At 40.6% G+C, this 16,633-nt stretch overlaps 1 protein-coding gene across 5 annotated transcripts; it reads right to left on the minus strand.

Moving 5' to 3' along the window:
- Window positions 1-299: 299 nt before the first annotated feature.
- On the minus strand, window positions 300-16,571 carry tnfsf13b (TNF superfamily member 13b). Of its 5 annotated transcripts, none has more exons than XM_079821906.1 (7): window positions 16,157-16,485; window positions 15,788-16,063; window positions 10,697-10,784; window positions 10,226-10,282; window positions 3,244-3,368; window positions 2,969-3,119; window positions 300-2,270 (listed from the first exon to the last, which is right to left on the minus strand). In XM_079821906.1, exons 2-7 carry the CDS (start codon window positions 16,049-16,051, stop codon window positions 2,158-2,160), a joined length of 798 nt encoding a protein of 265 aa, XP_079678032.1. In that variant the 5' UTR covers window positions 16,052-16,063; window positions 16,157-16,485; the 3' UTR covers window positions 300-2,157. The 5 variants fall into 5 exon arrangements, with proteins under 5 accessions (XP_079678032.1, XP_079678033.1, XP_079678029.1 ...); XM_079821907.1 differs by having other exon boundaries at window positions 15,788-16,082; XM_079821903.1 differs by having other exon boundaries at window positions 816-2,270; window positions 2,969-3,134; window positions 16,157-16,571.
- Between the last annotated feature and the right edge of the window lie 62 nt (window positions 16,572-16,633).

Raw genomic sequence — 16,633 nt, forward strand, 5'->3', positions numbered from 1 at the left:
TCTGAATCGGACCGTTCCTTCCCTGCTGAGGAGTCAATACTTTAGCTTGAGAGACAATCTTAAAGTACCCATCACTTCCTCAGGCTCCCCAAGCGACCGGCTTTGGAGCCGCAGTCTCTCTGTGGGAGAGGTAATCGAGGATTTGGTGCTATTACACCAAGAATTCTCAACGGACCATCTTACATTTGAATGATCGATTCTAAATCAAAGAAAAGGTTCTGGCCTGGAAATTGTGAAACAAGCTCCATTGTATGGAGGCCTTTTAAGGTTTAAGTGTGAGAAAATTTCCTCAGAGATTCAGCAGATTATTCTTTATTCATCAGTTTTTGAAAGGCACACAGAAATTGCTTTTCATTTCATTGGCAGTTCAGTTAAACTGAAAATAGTCTATCCATCCATCCATCCATCCATCCATCCATCCAATGAATGTCTATCTGATTTCTGTTGAATAATAGTATTCCTTTGCAATAGTAAGTACATTATATACTTATTTATATTTTTTTTACATATTTATCCATAATATATTTCTCTATGAGAAAGACAAATAGATAGACCGAATGTGAGCTTGAAATATGGCATGATACAAATTAAATTAAAACAAAAAAATACTCATAACTACATACAAAAATATTGGAACATCATCCTCATTTCCTATACGAAACACTTTCTAAAATCTATATATTTATATAATATAAATGTATTTGCAGAATAAATAAATTTTTTGTGGTTTCTGATCAAATACATGATGCTTTTAAGTCCCCTTTTGCCGTTCTCCGGTAAATGGACACATGAGAAACTAAAACAAAATACTGTTTGCATAATATACACATGAGGCTTCCATTATTGGACCTTGATTTATTTGCCCTAACGGTCATGAAAAAGTAGTCATCTTCACCATCTCAGCAGTGTCCCATAAACATGGTCTTGGACACAAGTGCCCTCTAATGGCAGGACATGTTATTGCCAAAATCCAATACCATTCTCCATGAAGCTCATTAACATGTCATGTGTGAAGCTAAGCAATGCAATCAACTCCATTTCTAACAGCGAATCTGAATTTATTAAGCGACATTGTATTTAGATGCAGAATTCCAGCATCAGGCCTGTGACACTATGATGATTGTTTCCTTATGAGATGTGGCTGATAAATGTATACACTGAAAAAGCATATTCAACCTTCATCAATGAACATAAAAGGCTGCCTGTGTAGTTGTGAAGCACACAATACAAAGCAAGTACTTCCAAAGCTCTTCTCTTCCACAGTGTGATACTGTCTCCATCTGCTGGTAGAAACTTGAAGGCTACATGCAAAGTTCCAACTGTAAAGTATGAAAGCCTACTATGATGTTATAACAGTAAAAGTACTTTGTTAAAATGATATTTTAAAGAACCAAAGCACATTCTGAGGTTTTATTCTATAAATGTTCTGAATCAAAAAATATTATTATAGGTGTGTGTGGCCTGGTAAAACTTTATCCGAAATCCGAAATCTTTGTCCCTTGTGGTGACATTTTTGGTGCCCATGCGGAAAACAGCTTAAAAAATCATACCAAAATGTACTGTAAAAATGCTGAAAGTTGTGTGTGTTGGGTAGGTATAGGGGTAGGGTTAGTAGGGGATAGAATATACAGTTTGTACAGTGTAAAAATCATAAAACATGAAAAGTTCAACATGAAATGGTGTTCACAAAGCTTTTTAGAGTCAAATAGTATATTTACTGAGTAAAAAGTCAAGTGGGACTTGATTTTATCCATCTGGAGCTAAGTGGATTGTGAAGAATGGTTGTTACGTACCAGAATGAGTCGGTTGGTTTGAGGAGAGTAGTTGAACACAAAGAGGATTTGGCGTTTGCTAACATAAAAGCCATTTCAGAGGTTATTAGAAGATTCATTGAAGATTATGAAGACTGATGAATCATGAATTTTGACATGAAAGTTTTTTGTGTGCACGTTTGATGAAGTGCCACTGAGCTGTGACATAAAAAAAACAAGTGCAAAGAACCTTTATCCTGGATACATATTAGCTTTATGAAGAAAGTTTCAAGAATACTCGCAGCTGTATTTGTGAAGTCCAGTGAATGTCAGTAGCAATGCCACTCTCCACCAATGAATAATATCCAGAGTCATTCGGTGTCTGATCCAAAGCCCTGTCCCGTTGTCAGGCCAGTTTTATTGCTCCTAAGAAGGTGGAATCCCCATCCAGAGAGATATTTGCATGGGTACGAGGTATCAGAAGCTCCAGTCTGTCCCCAGAGTCCAGTTTCACTACACCTGTACATCACATGCTCAGTTACATTAATTTGTAATAGTAGATACATTATTTATCCATACAATTGCATTTTCATCACCTTGATATTATTATTCTCAGTAGTTCACAATGTTCAAAATACACAAATAAGGGAAACAATATTCTCTCATAAGATCATATCATATCTAAGATCATATCTACCACAGTCATTTACAGGACATAGGCTATTTCTAGCCTTCCTGACTGTGTGAAAACAAAATGTGGTCTAGTTTCTGGATGATTCTCAAAAAAGCTTTTTCAAGAAACAAGAACAAGTCTGGGTTAACCAGAAACCACAAGAAAGGAATACAAAATTATATTTTGCATAAAGAAAATAAAGCTTAGTTTTGAACCAGGATATTCCAAAATTCTTGTTACTGTAATGCACAAAAAAACCCACCTAACAAATTCTCATTGCTGTAATGGCCATAATAATAATAACTAGATTACTTACATTTCTGAGTATTTATACAAAAGCATTTGTTTGTCAATCAATTAGTTATCTTTACAGATAATAATAATAATAATAATAATAAAAAATACTGTGAAAATAATGAGATTTACAAAACCTTTAAAAATAATTTAAAGGACAATAATACCACAGTGCAAAACAAATGGGAAAAAAGGCCTTTGTAACTCTTTTGTAACACACTGATAAAGTAGCAAGACTTTCCACGCTCACCTCCCGTGTAGCAGGTGTTGAAGTGATTGACTAGATTCATGCTCTGAATGCAGCGTAACAGAACGACGTGCTGACTCTCGTCTCCTACAACGTTTTTCTTGATACGAATCACGATGTGGCCCATAGCAAACGTCGAGTCTGTATAGTAAACCTGGGAAAAGGAGAGCTTGAAATAATGAGGAGAAAACACTGAGCACGGTGTTGGGATGTCTCAAAGTTCATTTATGAGGCCAAAAAAACCTCAAGAATGTGTCATAAGTCGAGAATTTATATACCTGACTATAGATAAAGAAGAATCCCTCCTCTTTGACTAAAATGGTGCCCTGCTCTTCCTCCAGAGCAGAGCCACGCTTTAGACCGACATGCCATGGGATGGCAGTGCATAATTCCAAAGCAAACTCTGACAAAAAATAAATAAAAAAAACAATTTACATACATGTTAATGAATTAAACACATAAATGAGGGGCTTTTCGAATGAAAACAAAAAATGTATTCCACGAAACAAGCAAATGCTTATCTTTCAAATTAACTGCAATATACTGTAATATAACATGAATAGTAATGTTAAAGGCACAATATGTAAGATCTTTGGATTAAAATATCCAAAAACCACTAGAACAATGTTATATATTTTGTTGACTTGTGTACTTACAGTATCGCAAATGTTTCCAAGAATGTTTAAATTCAGAGAAATAAGTAATTTTACCCAAGACATGGACCGTGTCCGTGCGTCTCCTATTAATGACATCGTACCCACATTACCTTCGATTTCAGGTTTTGTTTTGTAGAAACCATGGAAACACCTAAGACGCTTTAATATTATGTGTTTTATTATGCAGGTGAGCAACTGTTTGGATACATTCATCGACAGAAAACTAATCACTGTTATATAGCTCAACACAGTTAGTCTTATTGTTTAAATCTTGTTTCCTTGATTTGCCGTGAGTACCATGTTTTACCATGCCTAATATCGATCTAGCTTACTGTAGTGTGCAACAAGTGTCTCATAGTAGCCGCCGAGCGAACGCACAGAGAAGCATTATAACATAACTTTAAAAACACTCAAATAATGTATCTAATATGATAAAACAGTGCGTATGCATGACCGGAAAAAGCGGAAGCGGACATCTGCGGCATAATAAAAGATCCACGAAATCCAGGGATCATCAAGCTACGCCTTTTTTTTGAATAGGCGACCTCTAGCGGCGAAAAATTACATATTGTGGCTTTAACATAAATATGAAGTAAATTAATTATGATAATTAACTAACAAATCTGTAAAAATCACACAATAATTAAACAAACAACAAATCAACAAAAAAGTGCAATAAACTAGCCTCTTATTGTCATCCCCATTTTTGAGCATATGGGAAATTATATACCTAAACTTAGAATTACTTAAGTTTCACTTTACTTGCAGCTTAAAACAAGCACAAACAGCCCACAGTGTTAGTGTTGCCAGTAAAAGAGGTTCTAAAAAAGCTATTTCAGAATAGTACACAAACATCAATGTCTGCCACGAAGAGTCGTTTACTTGTAATTTTACTTATTTTTTCAAAGAATAGTTTAAGTGGTGAATGCTAATGGAAAAACGAATAGGCTACCTATGATAACTGCCCTGTCATGCTTAATTAATGTGTTCTGCTGATGTATAATTACGCAACTTTAAGATTTTTTGTCAGTGTAAATACCCGGAACTGGGAATGATTTTAGTTCTAGGAACTCCTTTTGGGAGAACTAAATTATCTCCTACTTCAGAGTAGGGTCTAACCCAGCACAATAGCAGCTACCAGTGACGTAAGTGTATGCTGATTGGCCAAACGCACGCGAAACACCAGCACAGAGATTATATTTACTCCAGAAACTAGTGATTAGAAAACAGTGATTGATGGACCTCTCAATCTTCACGCTAAGGAGAAAATCCAATGTGACTTTGATGGAACCAAGCAAAACATAATTATGTATTTCGGCTCTAGCGACATTACGCATCAACCACACGGCAAACGCTAATACTTTTTTGTATAATGTTTACTTTTTTGTAACGATTAATTCTCCTTCAGTGACGCAGATAACATCTTTTCGTTGGAAATCAGATTGAAGCTGCCTTCACCTGCAAGCAACTGAACTCGCCGCTGCTCGACCCTGCTTGCCACTATTCAGCTCGCTGCTCTCATGCAGCTCGCACCCACGCAGCCACCCCTTCAAACAGCCGCAGCACTCTCAGCTCTTCAGCTTGCCGCTCAGACCGCCGCTCACGTGCAGTGTTGATCGCCCGAGGAAAAAACAGCGGGGCAGAGGATCTCAATGCCCGGACAAGGGCAATATCACGTCGGCTCAGCCCCCGCGTGACTCGCTCTCTCCACAGGAAGAGGTTCCACCCATCCACTTCTCCCATCCAGACCAACGTCCCTTTAGGGCCCAGAGGGACTTCGTTTGGAGGATCTGATGACGAGCCGCAAGACGACAGCATGTCTCTAGCAGCGTCAGAGGCTGAGGAGTGGTCGGGCTCGCTGCAAGACCCCGCCCCCTTGCCGCCTTTGGAGTTGATTGACACCAGAGCGTCTATGGACTTGGACATGTACTGTCAAAAGCGGTTGAACAGCTCGGCTTAGAGTGGTCTGTGTCTGAAGAGCCCACACGCAGCCGCTTGGATGAGTGGTTCCTGCCTGGACGCCGTCAAACTCCATCTCAGCAATCGGCGCCCTTCTTTCCTGAAGTGCACGATGAGCTGACAAAATCATGGCGCGCCATACTCAACCCACCTTCACTCTTCTGCCTCTCACGCTCTCACGTCTGTCGACGGCGCTGGGCAGAAGGGTTATGAAAAGCTGCCTCCACTGGACGAAGCTGTGGCCGCACATCTATGCCCTCCCGCCGCCATTGGCTGGAAAATGATGGCCTGATGGCCGAGAAAGGAAGAGGAGGAGGCCAAGTCCTGCCGGGGCCGGAATACCCTCCAAAAAGCCTCGCCCAATTTTCCTGCCACCCCGTTCAGTTCCGGGTGCTCAAAAAAGGGTGTTTGTTGCCCACACTGAGCCTGTTAATTTTCCCTGCTTGGGAGCCGCTGTTATAGCGGAAAACGCTTGGGAGACTGGTTCTTTAGCCTGGACCTGAAAGATGCTTACTTTCATATCCAGATAACCCCCCATCACAGGCAGTTCTTGAGATTCACCTTCGAGGGAGTGGCATATCAATACACGGTACTGCCGTTCGGCCTGTCCCTGGCCCCCCGCACTTTCACAAAGTGCATGGATGCAGCTCTCTCCCGTCTGAGACAGATGGGAGTTTGCATTCTAAACTACCTCAACGACTGGCTTGTTCTGGCCCAGTCGGAGGCGGAACTAATATTCCACAGATCCGTTATTTTCAACCACTTAGAGTGCTTGGGTCTCAGGGTCAATTTTGCAAAGAGCTCATTATCCCCCAGCCAACGTGTATCGTTCCTGGGGATAATTTTAGACTCAACCCTTTTGAGCGCCACAGTCACTCCTCTGGCCATTCAGCAGCTCATGCAAACCTGGGTTTTTCTACCACTCAGAATGTTTCAGAAGATGCTAGGCCGTATGAGCTCAGCATCTCCATCTCTGCAGATGGGGTTTCTTCATATGTGCCCTCTGCAGTTCTGGCTGAAACCGCGGGTCCCGCCCTCAGCCTGGCACCATGGCCGTCTCTTGCTCAAGGTGAACCAGGCATGTGTCACAGCCCTGGCCTCTTAGACGAACCCTTGCTGGTTCAAGCAAGGCGCGGCGATTGGTGCTATGGACAAGAGGAAAGTTGTTTTCACAGACGCCTCCAAGACAGGTTGGGGAGCTCTGTGCAACAACTGCCCAGCCTTCGGGGCTTGGAGCAGCCTGGAAAGCGAGCTACATATCAACCGCCTAGAAATGATGGCGGTATTTCAAGCTCTCCAGGTCTTTCTTCCTCTTCTGGTGGGGCACCACGTCTTAGTCAGATCAGACAACATGACTGTGGTGTCCTTCATAAATCACCAGGGCGGCCTCTCTTCAAAACCCCTCTTCACTCTGGTGAAAACCATCCTAGAGTGGGCTCAGTTCAATCTACTCTCACTGAGAGCAGCGCACATACAGGGCGTACTGAACGTGGGGGCGGACATGCTGTCTTCGGGAAGGCAGAGGTCGACTTCTTTGCCTCAGAGGACAGTCATCACTGCCCAATATATTTTTCAAACTATATTGGCCCAGCCTCCTCCTCTATGCTTTCCCCCTGATCGCTCTGATCCCCCAGGTGATCAAGCGAACCAGGGAAGACAAACACAAGGTTCTCCTGGTGGCTCCTCTTTGGAGGACCCAATCATGGTTCTCGGAGCTGTCTCGGTTATCGGCCCTGAGGCCATGGCCAATCCCTCTGAGACGAGACCTCCTCTCCCAAGCGAGAGGGACAATTTGGCACCCCACCTTCATGTGTGGTTTCTCAACGGGAGCCTCTATGCCTCCCTGAGAACATTTTAAACATTATCTCTCAGGCCAGAGCTCCGTCTACGAGACACCTCTATGCCTCAAAATGGGCTGTCTTCGCCTCCTGGTGCAAAACCTGGGGCAAAGACCCTCTGAACTGTGACATATCTCAGATATTGTCATTTCTTCCAGACTTAATTGATAGAGGCCGTTCTCCCTCTACTCTTAAAGTCTATGTTGCGGCTATAGCAGCTTCACACGCTTCAATAGCAGGGCTGTCTATAGGAAGAAACGATCTTGTTGTTCACTTCCTAAAGGGCTCCAGGAGGCTAAACCCTCCTCGTCCCCTCACAGTCCCTACTTGGGACCTGTCTGTGGTTCTCAGGGGCCTTAAAAGTCCTTCATTTGAACCTATCCAGACTGCTGACCTTCGACCCCTGACGCTAAAAACCGCCTTGCTGCTAGTGTTGGCATTGGTTAAGCATGTGGGAGACTTACAGGCGCTCTCTGTGAGCCCCTTGTGTCTTGAGTTTGGGCCTAACGACTCTAAGGTTTCCCTGAAACCTAGACATGGATACGTTCCAAAAATCCTATCTACCCCTTTTAGAGTGCAGATAGTAGTTCTCTCTGCCCTTCCTCCTTCTCAGAATGAACAGGAGCCGAACCTTTTCTGTCCTGTCAGAGCCCTGAGGATGTATGTTGATCACTCCGCCTTTTTTCGACAGGCGGAGCAGCTCTTTGTTTGCTTTGGTGGCTGCACGAAAGGTCTTACGGTCACAAAGCTTAGACTATCTAGATCAGGCATTCTCAACCCTAGTCCTGGAGGGCCACTGTCCTGCAGATTTTAGCTCCAACCCTAATCAAGAACACCTGAACCAGTCAATCAGGCTATTCAGGATTACTAGAAAGCTACAGACAGGGGAGTTTAATCAAGGTTGGAGCTAAACTCTGCAGGACAGTGGCCCTCAAGGACCAAGGATGAGAACCCCTGATCTAGATGGATAATAGACGCCATTGCTCTTGTGTACTCCTCATTGGACCTTCAATGTCCCTTGGGAGTCAGAGCACACTCCACGAGAGGCATGGCCTCCTCATGTGCATGGTCATCTGGCATTTCCATTGATGACATCTGTACAGCGGCCGGGTGCGCCTCACTGTCCACATTTGTTAGATTTTATAATCTAGAAGACCCTGCGCTTCAATCGCAGGTCCTTTCTGCATAAACTATTGCACTTATGTGTCTTGTTATATCCCCGACTTAGTCTGGGAGTAACCACTGTCTGCCTCATATATTCATAAACTAGGCCCCTAGAGGTCCTGGTAATGGGGTTTTGATTTTTGACTATTACTTTGTGTCTTGAAGCCCTTGGTTAAGCGCTTCCCACTGTATTTGTCGTCATCTTAAATAGCACGGCGTGATTGTATTATCCCCGTAGCGTCTAGTCTTATTTATATTAATAAGACGAACAACGCAGTACTCGTGTAGTATCGCAAGGGAACGTACTTGGTTACTAACATAACCTCAGTTCCCTTAGATACGGAATGTGTACTGCGTAAGTTGCCGTGCTATGCATCGCTTCAGTCAAAACCAATCGATTTGCCCTTGTGAAACAGCCGCTTTTATAGCCTCCGCCCATTTCGGCGGGCTCGCTCAACATTGGCTTGCGCATGCCACACCGTCATTGGTTCAATTTCTTTAACTTTTTGAACCAATCGTTGTGCAGTATTCACTGCGTGATTGTATAAAGACTTCAGAATCGGAGAAAAAGGAGTTTTCCTCGTAGCTTCTTGTCTTATTTATATTAATAAGACGAACGACGCAGAACTTGCTCTGTATCTAAGGGAACCGAGGTTACGTTAGTAACCGAGTACGTTCGCCATGCCTTCAAAATAAAAGTCACAACAACAAGCACGGCTTACGTCACTTCAGAGTTTCTACTGGCAGTGCGAAGGCAACCAGGAAAATGGCCCTAGGGGAACATTTAGTTTTCAAGGAACCGCCATGGTGGTTAGTTCCTAGAACTAAGTTCCAAGAACTACCCGGTGCGAAAGCCCCTAATGTCTACACTGTGTTTGTTATAATGAGACAAATACACACTGGAGCGTTTATCAAATCAATTTCGCCAATATGCTATTATTACAGTTTCAACCCTTGTAGAACCAGGCCTATCATTTTGCACCCTAGGTCTGTCACCTATGCCACAAGCTTGCCTTGCTTGAAAGTTTAAATATCCTTTAGTAACAGTCTAAACATGATAGATTCGTAAAAAATTATCTGAGCTGAAATGTGCTGCTCAACAGTTAGACTGAAATAATCAGTGACCTTTTTCAAATTAAATGTTGAGTGTTCTATTCTATTGGGATTCCTCAGATGGACATGCAGAGTATGAATATCTTTTCATCAGGTTAGATACTGATTATTAATCACTCAAAGCCCTTTATCTAAACCTCTCTACTTAACCTCTCACACATCTGCCATGTTTGTTTTTGTACACTTTTTTTTTTTTTTGTAGTTCTAATCGAATCCTCATCCAGTTTTTTTCCCATAGAATTGGGCTACTTTTACTCTGTTAGTCTGCAGGTTGAAGGGACCATCTGGGTATCTTTGAAATACTCCTTTCAACGTATGTTGATTACAAAGTTGCAGAACATGTCACTGCAGGTCTGTTATAAAAAATGCTGGACTGGGAATGAAGTTTTGAGTTTTCATAGTACAATGAACACTGTTATGGCACCAGCAATAGCAAGGTCATTGATACAATTGGTCAAATGTATCACTTTAGCTACAAGTCATTTTAGATAACAGATTGTAGAATGTCTTGAATAAAACTCCTTCAGTACCTTTCTGGAAGGTTTTCTTCCTGTTGTCTGCCATCATCTGTAAGCAGGCATGGGATTCTGAAGAAGGGCAGAAGAGTTTAAAACACAAGAAAAACAGAAATGAATTGTGTTCATGTACCGTGAATGTACATGTATTCTTATTACGCATTTCTTAATTGCAAGTATTATCTGTAGCTGTCAGTAAGAGATAAATATGGTTACGGAGGTATTTTTTGCATTCAGTGACTCATAAAGTAACTGGATATGCAAATGTCTGATGGTACACTTTTGCAGAATGTGCATGTTTTTTTTTAAATATAGATATTGAGATATTGATTTTAATCTTACACCATCTGTGCTCTATATCACTCCTGTCATTAAACACAACCCAAAGGTCTTCTCAGTTGACACTTCTCAGTTGTTCACAGAAAGGAAGAAGAAAAAAAAAAACAAGACAAGTTCATCACAGAATAAGCAGAAGTGTGGGCTTGCCTGCTTTGTTTGAGACATGCCCCAGACTTCTTTTCGACATGCCAGTTCGGTCTGTTGTGGTATCATCCATCTCAGTCTGCTGCAGATACTGTAAACAGATGACCAAAATTCCTGCTGAATAAAAACAGCTTATGGAGTTTAATTTAACATACAATTACGTACATGGGGTAAACAAAGGGAATGCAGTGCATCCGGAAAGTATTCACAGCACTTCACTTTTTCCAGCCTTATTACAGCCTTATTCCAAAATTTATAAAAAAAAAAAAATTTCTTCACAATTCTTCAAACAATACCCCATAATGACAATGTGTAAGAAGTTTGTTTGAAATCTTTGCAAATGTATGAAAACAGTATTCACAGTCTTTGCTCGATACTTTGTTGAAGCACCTTTGGCACCAATTACAGCCTCAAGTCTTTTTGAGTTTGATGCTACAATTTTGAGCAGTTTTTTCCATTCTTCTTTGCAGGACCTCTCAAGCTCCATCAGGTTGGATGGGGAGTGTCGGTGCACAGCCATTTTCAGATCTCTCCAGAGATGTTCAATCGAGTTCAAGTCTGGGCTCTGGCTGGGCCACCAAGGACATTCACAGAGTTGTCCAGTAGCCACTCCTTTGTTATCTTGGCTGTGTGCTTAGGGTCATTGTCCGGTTGGAAGAGGAACCTTCGTCCTAGTCTGAGGTCCAGAGCGCTCTGGAGCAGGTATTCATCAAGGATGTCTCTGTACATTGCTGCATTCATCTTTACCTGACTAGTCTCCCAGTTCCTGCTGCTGAAAAACATCCCCACAGCATGATGCTGCCACCACCACGCTTCACTGTAGGGATGGTATTGGCCAGGTGATGAGCGGTACCTGGTTTCCTCCAGACATGACACTTGCCATTTAGTTCAAAGAGTTCAATCTTTGTTTCATCAGACCAGAGAATTGTGTTTCTCGTGGTCTGAGAGTCCTTCAGTTCAGGCAGCCTTTTACTGAGGAGTGGCTTCCATCTGGCCACTCTACCATACAGTAGAGGTCTTCACGGAGCCCCAGCCACCCGAGGACCCGAGACCCGTACGGGTTCGGGTATATATTTTAAATGATCAGCCGGGTCCGGGCCGGGTCCTAATCAATTACTTCGGGTCCCGGGTCTATTTAACATTTGTGTCTAATACCCGAGTCGATCCGGACTCGGAGAACACCTGCCCGTGATCAGAGTCAGTCAGCACTGCTGTTTTTTGTAACTTGCAACTTGTAAAATTAGGATAAGAAAAGTGTGAGCCGGGAAATAAGGTTTAAAAAGAAAGAAAGAAGAAAAACACGAGCAATCTCTCTCTCTTGCTCGCTCGTCTCACGCTCGCTCTCCCTCTCTCTCTCTCTCTCTCTCTCTCTCTCTCTCTCTCTCTCTCTCTCTCGCTCGCCTCGCGCTCGCTCTCCCTCTCTCTCTCTCTCTCGCTCGCTCTCAGCCGTTGCAAGCGCACTGTAATAATGGATACCTTCATGAGTGATGTGCGAAAAAAGCTAAAAAACAACGAATATAAAGAAGTTAAACCCACGGGCACCTCTTCTGTCTGGGCATCCTTCATGCATATTGTGGACAAACATGAGAAAAAAGTAAGTGCTGTCAAGTGTATTAGCCTACGTGTGACGCACTGTTGAAGTTTGATTTGAACTTATATTTAAATAATATATTTCAAATCAGCAACACAATCTCAGGTGAACTGTCACATAAATGTTTTCTATGACGTTCAAATTGCGTAAAAAGCTAATATTCCAGGTTGCTCCAGCTAACGCGCATGTGCAGTCTCAAGCGCGTGTCATGTTTCTATGGCAACCCGAGCTTCCGCTGTGAGTGTGACTGACTTTAATAATAATATGAATGAACCGTCTTATTTAATCTTAAAGTTTTGTGAACAGACTCGGCTCACAGAGATGATAGCAAATTAATAATGCTAACGTCAGCGGCCACCAAACGAGCAATCGTTATTATAGTTCAAAAAGAAAACAGTCAAAGTTATTATGCGAGTTAACTAGAGTCGAAATGCAAATCTGCAAAGACGCATTTGTCATCCGTTACCGTGACATAAAGTGGACTTTTAAAGCTGAAATGATGAGTGAATTAAGCATGCTTGGAATAACAAGAGAGGAATAATATGGATTTAACTTTTTGGCAAGGATGTAATGCATCACAATCAAGTAACTTAACGTTACAAGGAAGGGAGACGACGGCTATAGGTAAGACAAAAAGTTATAATTTTCGCAACTTGGTTATTGACTTAATATCAGTTTATTATGGAATATGTGACAATCGGGTCCAGTCGGGTCTGTTTCTTCGCGCCGGGTTCGGTTCCAGCTTTTAAATAATAGATGGGTCCAGGTCGGTTCCGGGTACTAAATTTTTGGCATTTCTTGGATCTGCACGGGACCGGGTCCAGCTTTTGAAATAATAGACGGGTCCGGGTCGGTTCCGTTTAGCACATTACGGGTCTCTTCGGGTTCGGGTACAAATTTTTGGACCCGTGAAGACCTCTACCATACAGGCCTGATTGGTGGAGTGCTGCTTTTTTGTTTTTTATTTGTAATAAATTTGCAAAGATTTCAAACAAAACTTCGGACCAACTTTATATTAGGTGGCATTAACTACTATGTACTAACATTTTAATCAATAATTTGATACAGTGCTCTTATTGTGTACATACATGTATTTACATTGTACTTACATTTTAAATAATACCTGCATGTAATTACGTCTGTAATTAATTTCTGTAGTTACATTTGTAATTACACAGTTGACACTTCCCTTACACCTAACCCTACCCTTAAACTTACCCATACCACCACACCTGTCCCTAACCCTACCCGTATCCCACGTCAATATCAGCAAAGGTGTTCTGCAATACAATTTGAATACAGTATGTACATTGTACTTATTTTTTTATGTAAGTACATAGTACTTAAGGCCACCTAATATAAAGTGGGGCCAAAACTTCTTTCACGTTGTCATTATGGGGTATTGTTTGTAGAACAAAAAAAAAAATTAATCCATTTTGGAATAAGGCTGTTTTAAGCAAAACTGAAACAGCAAAATAATTATGCAGCACCATTCATTAAAACAGATACCTAACTATTACTCGATACCTAATTGTAAAATTACACTGCAACTAATACACCTTAAACTAAAGTGAAACCAAATAATGTATTATGTTTTCTATTTCTTACACAAAAGCCATATATATATATTTAACCCTCTATGGTACGGTGTTGCCTCCTGGCAACATAGTCTATTTTAGTTTATGTTTAATACAATGAAACACCAATTTATTGGTCAAACCTATTTTAGGGAAGAAGAACTCAAATACTAATCAATGAAAGTGCAAAAAAATGGTCACATGACCCACAGGGGTCCATTTTGTGTCCTGTTTCAGCACATGTGCACAGGTCACATGGCTCCATATTTTCTCCAATGAAAAGTGTATTTTTCACCAGTTTCCGTCCAGTTAATCACCCAAAAAAAATATGACCTTCACTGGTAAGTAAAGAAGTATTTTCAAGAACTTTACATTATATATCATCAAATGTTTTAGATTTAATAACAAAAAACTGTGTGTTGCCTCAAGGCAACATTGTACCATAATGGAATCGCATAAGGCCATACCAGACACACTAGATTGGATACAAATATAGTATATTTGTAGGGAAAAGAGTTAAAATTCTCAAAATGTATTTGCATTTTTGCATGATTTTGTAATGCATGTATAAGATTAGTAATTCACATACTAAAACTGCATATATTATGATCTGCACGTTTTCTATAGCACTTAAAAAAAGGTATAAAACACAACCGATGAGGGTGAGGATGAGGTGTCATGTGATGAGGAAGATGAGGTCATAGTGACAATCTGGCAGGGAGAGATCAAAGATGGAGATGAGGATGAAGATGGATATGATAACTTGATATGATAATTTGACACGATATATTGATATGATAACTTGACATGATGGTTTGGTAATACTTGTGTTCCACGACGGTACAATGTTGCCTGAGAGCAACAGCTGAATTTGAAATGTTACTTTTTATTAAATATTAAATTTGTAATACATTATAAATTGGATAAATGTGTTTGCTCAGGTGTCTGGTTAAAGAATTCGATGTTTTTAATAAATATTTTTCTTTTTTCTAAATGAAAATGTCAAAATGTTTAAATTTGTCCATTGTGGTACAATGTTGCCTTGAGGCAACAAACTTTTAAAATATAAATAAATAAAAAAATTATGAAAAATTGTATTGCTATTGTTATAGTGTCCTATTTTAAGCAGGAAAAGCACTACAAATATTTTTTTTCCTCATTGAAATCATATTGCGTACCATAGAGGGATATATATATATATATATATATATATATATATATATATATATATATATATATATATATATATATATATATATATATATATATATATATATATATACACACAATGATATTGGATTGGAGTTTAGAGAACATGTGCTCTCCAAAAACATTTAATTTTGACTATTTTGAACTAGGTGTTTTAAACAAACATAGAGAACACAACCAATTGGACTCTTAACTCCAAACCTTATAGTTACAGAAATATAACTCCATAGTTCACTAAAAAATTATAATTTTGTCATAATTTACTCACCCTCATGTTGTTGGTAACCAGACAGTTGACGGCAGCCATTGACTTCCATAGTATAGCGGGTTACACTTTATTTCAAGGTGTCATTGTTTCAGTGTAATTATATATTTAAGTACTGAGTAATATTGATTACATTTACTTGCTATAGGGTTAGGGTAGGACTAGGGTTTGGTTGTGGGTAAGTTGCATAATTTACTGTTATCACTATGGTAAGTACATGTAACATATGTAACAATGACACTGTAAAATAAAGTGTTTCCATTTTTTTTTTCTACTACAGAAATCAGTAATAATGACACATTTTTGCATTTTTGGGTGAACTATCCCTTTAAGACAACTTTATCATGTGATAACTAACTGGCATTTATGCAATCCCTTCAAACTCCATCAAATCACCAATTACAAGACTCTTTAGAAGAGGACATTTGATGCATGTGTATTGTGGTCCAAACCTCAAGTCTGTCTTTGATCTCTTCTTGTTCCTGCTTATGGGTTTGTTTCTCTGTCCCCGGTTCTTCTAGCGTCCTGCTTTGCTCCTCTCTCTTGCGGACCACCTCGGCCCTCAAACCCTCCACCTCGGCCTGCAAGGCCAGCACATGGTACAAGGAGATCACAGACAGGGAGGAGGAGGTGATGGCAGCCACGACCAGCACCAGAAACAGCCAGGGCAGCCTTCTCCTTTCACCCCGACCTGGACCAAAATCCTCAGCAGGCATGGTGGAAACAAACTTTTAGGGAAATTGAATACTAGTGACTAAATGTAGCCTGAATGGCATATAGACAGATTCCGAAGAAGCTTTGTTTCTTTAAAGACAACCCACCTCAAAACATGACTACCATCAATAAGGATCCTCACAGTGAGAAGTTGGAAAGAAGCTTGTCTGGAGTTATGCTTGCTGAATCCAATTGACTTTCATATGGCATGAACCAGTCATCTTCATAATCCTCTGAAGCTCTAAGCATACGTTTCTTTCAGAACAATCCCGGATCAGACCTTTTACACATAACTCCCCTTCCTCTTCAAGCTGATATTTGCTGATATGGAACAGAGGAAGACCCCTGAGATCTACAGTTGAAGTCAAACTTGAAACAACTGTACAAACTGTAAAAAAATCTCCAGCTAACAGTCTGGTTTTCGTATCCCTTTCCTGCCAAGCTGTCCACACCCACTGTATTTAAAACTGCACTGCAACCGAAAGTTGCTTTGTCACCACTTACTTTGTTCCGACAAACTGCGTCAAAAGTATGAAGAGAAACAGCAGATAAATGAAAATGGCAGGCTTACACTTGTTAATCAT

The sequence above is a fragment of the Gobio gobio genome (genome assembly GCF_949357685.1).
Source record: "Gobio gobio genome assembly, chromosome: 7".
NCBI classification, from domain to species: Eukaryota; Metazoa; Chordata; class Actinopteri; order Cypriniformes; family Gobionidae; genus Gobio; species Gobio gobio.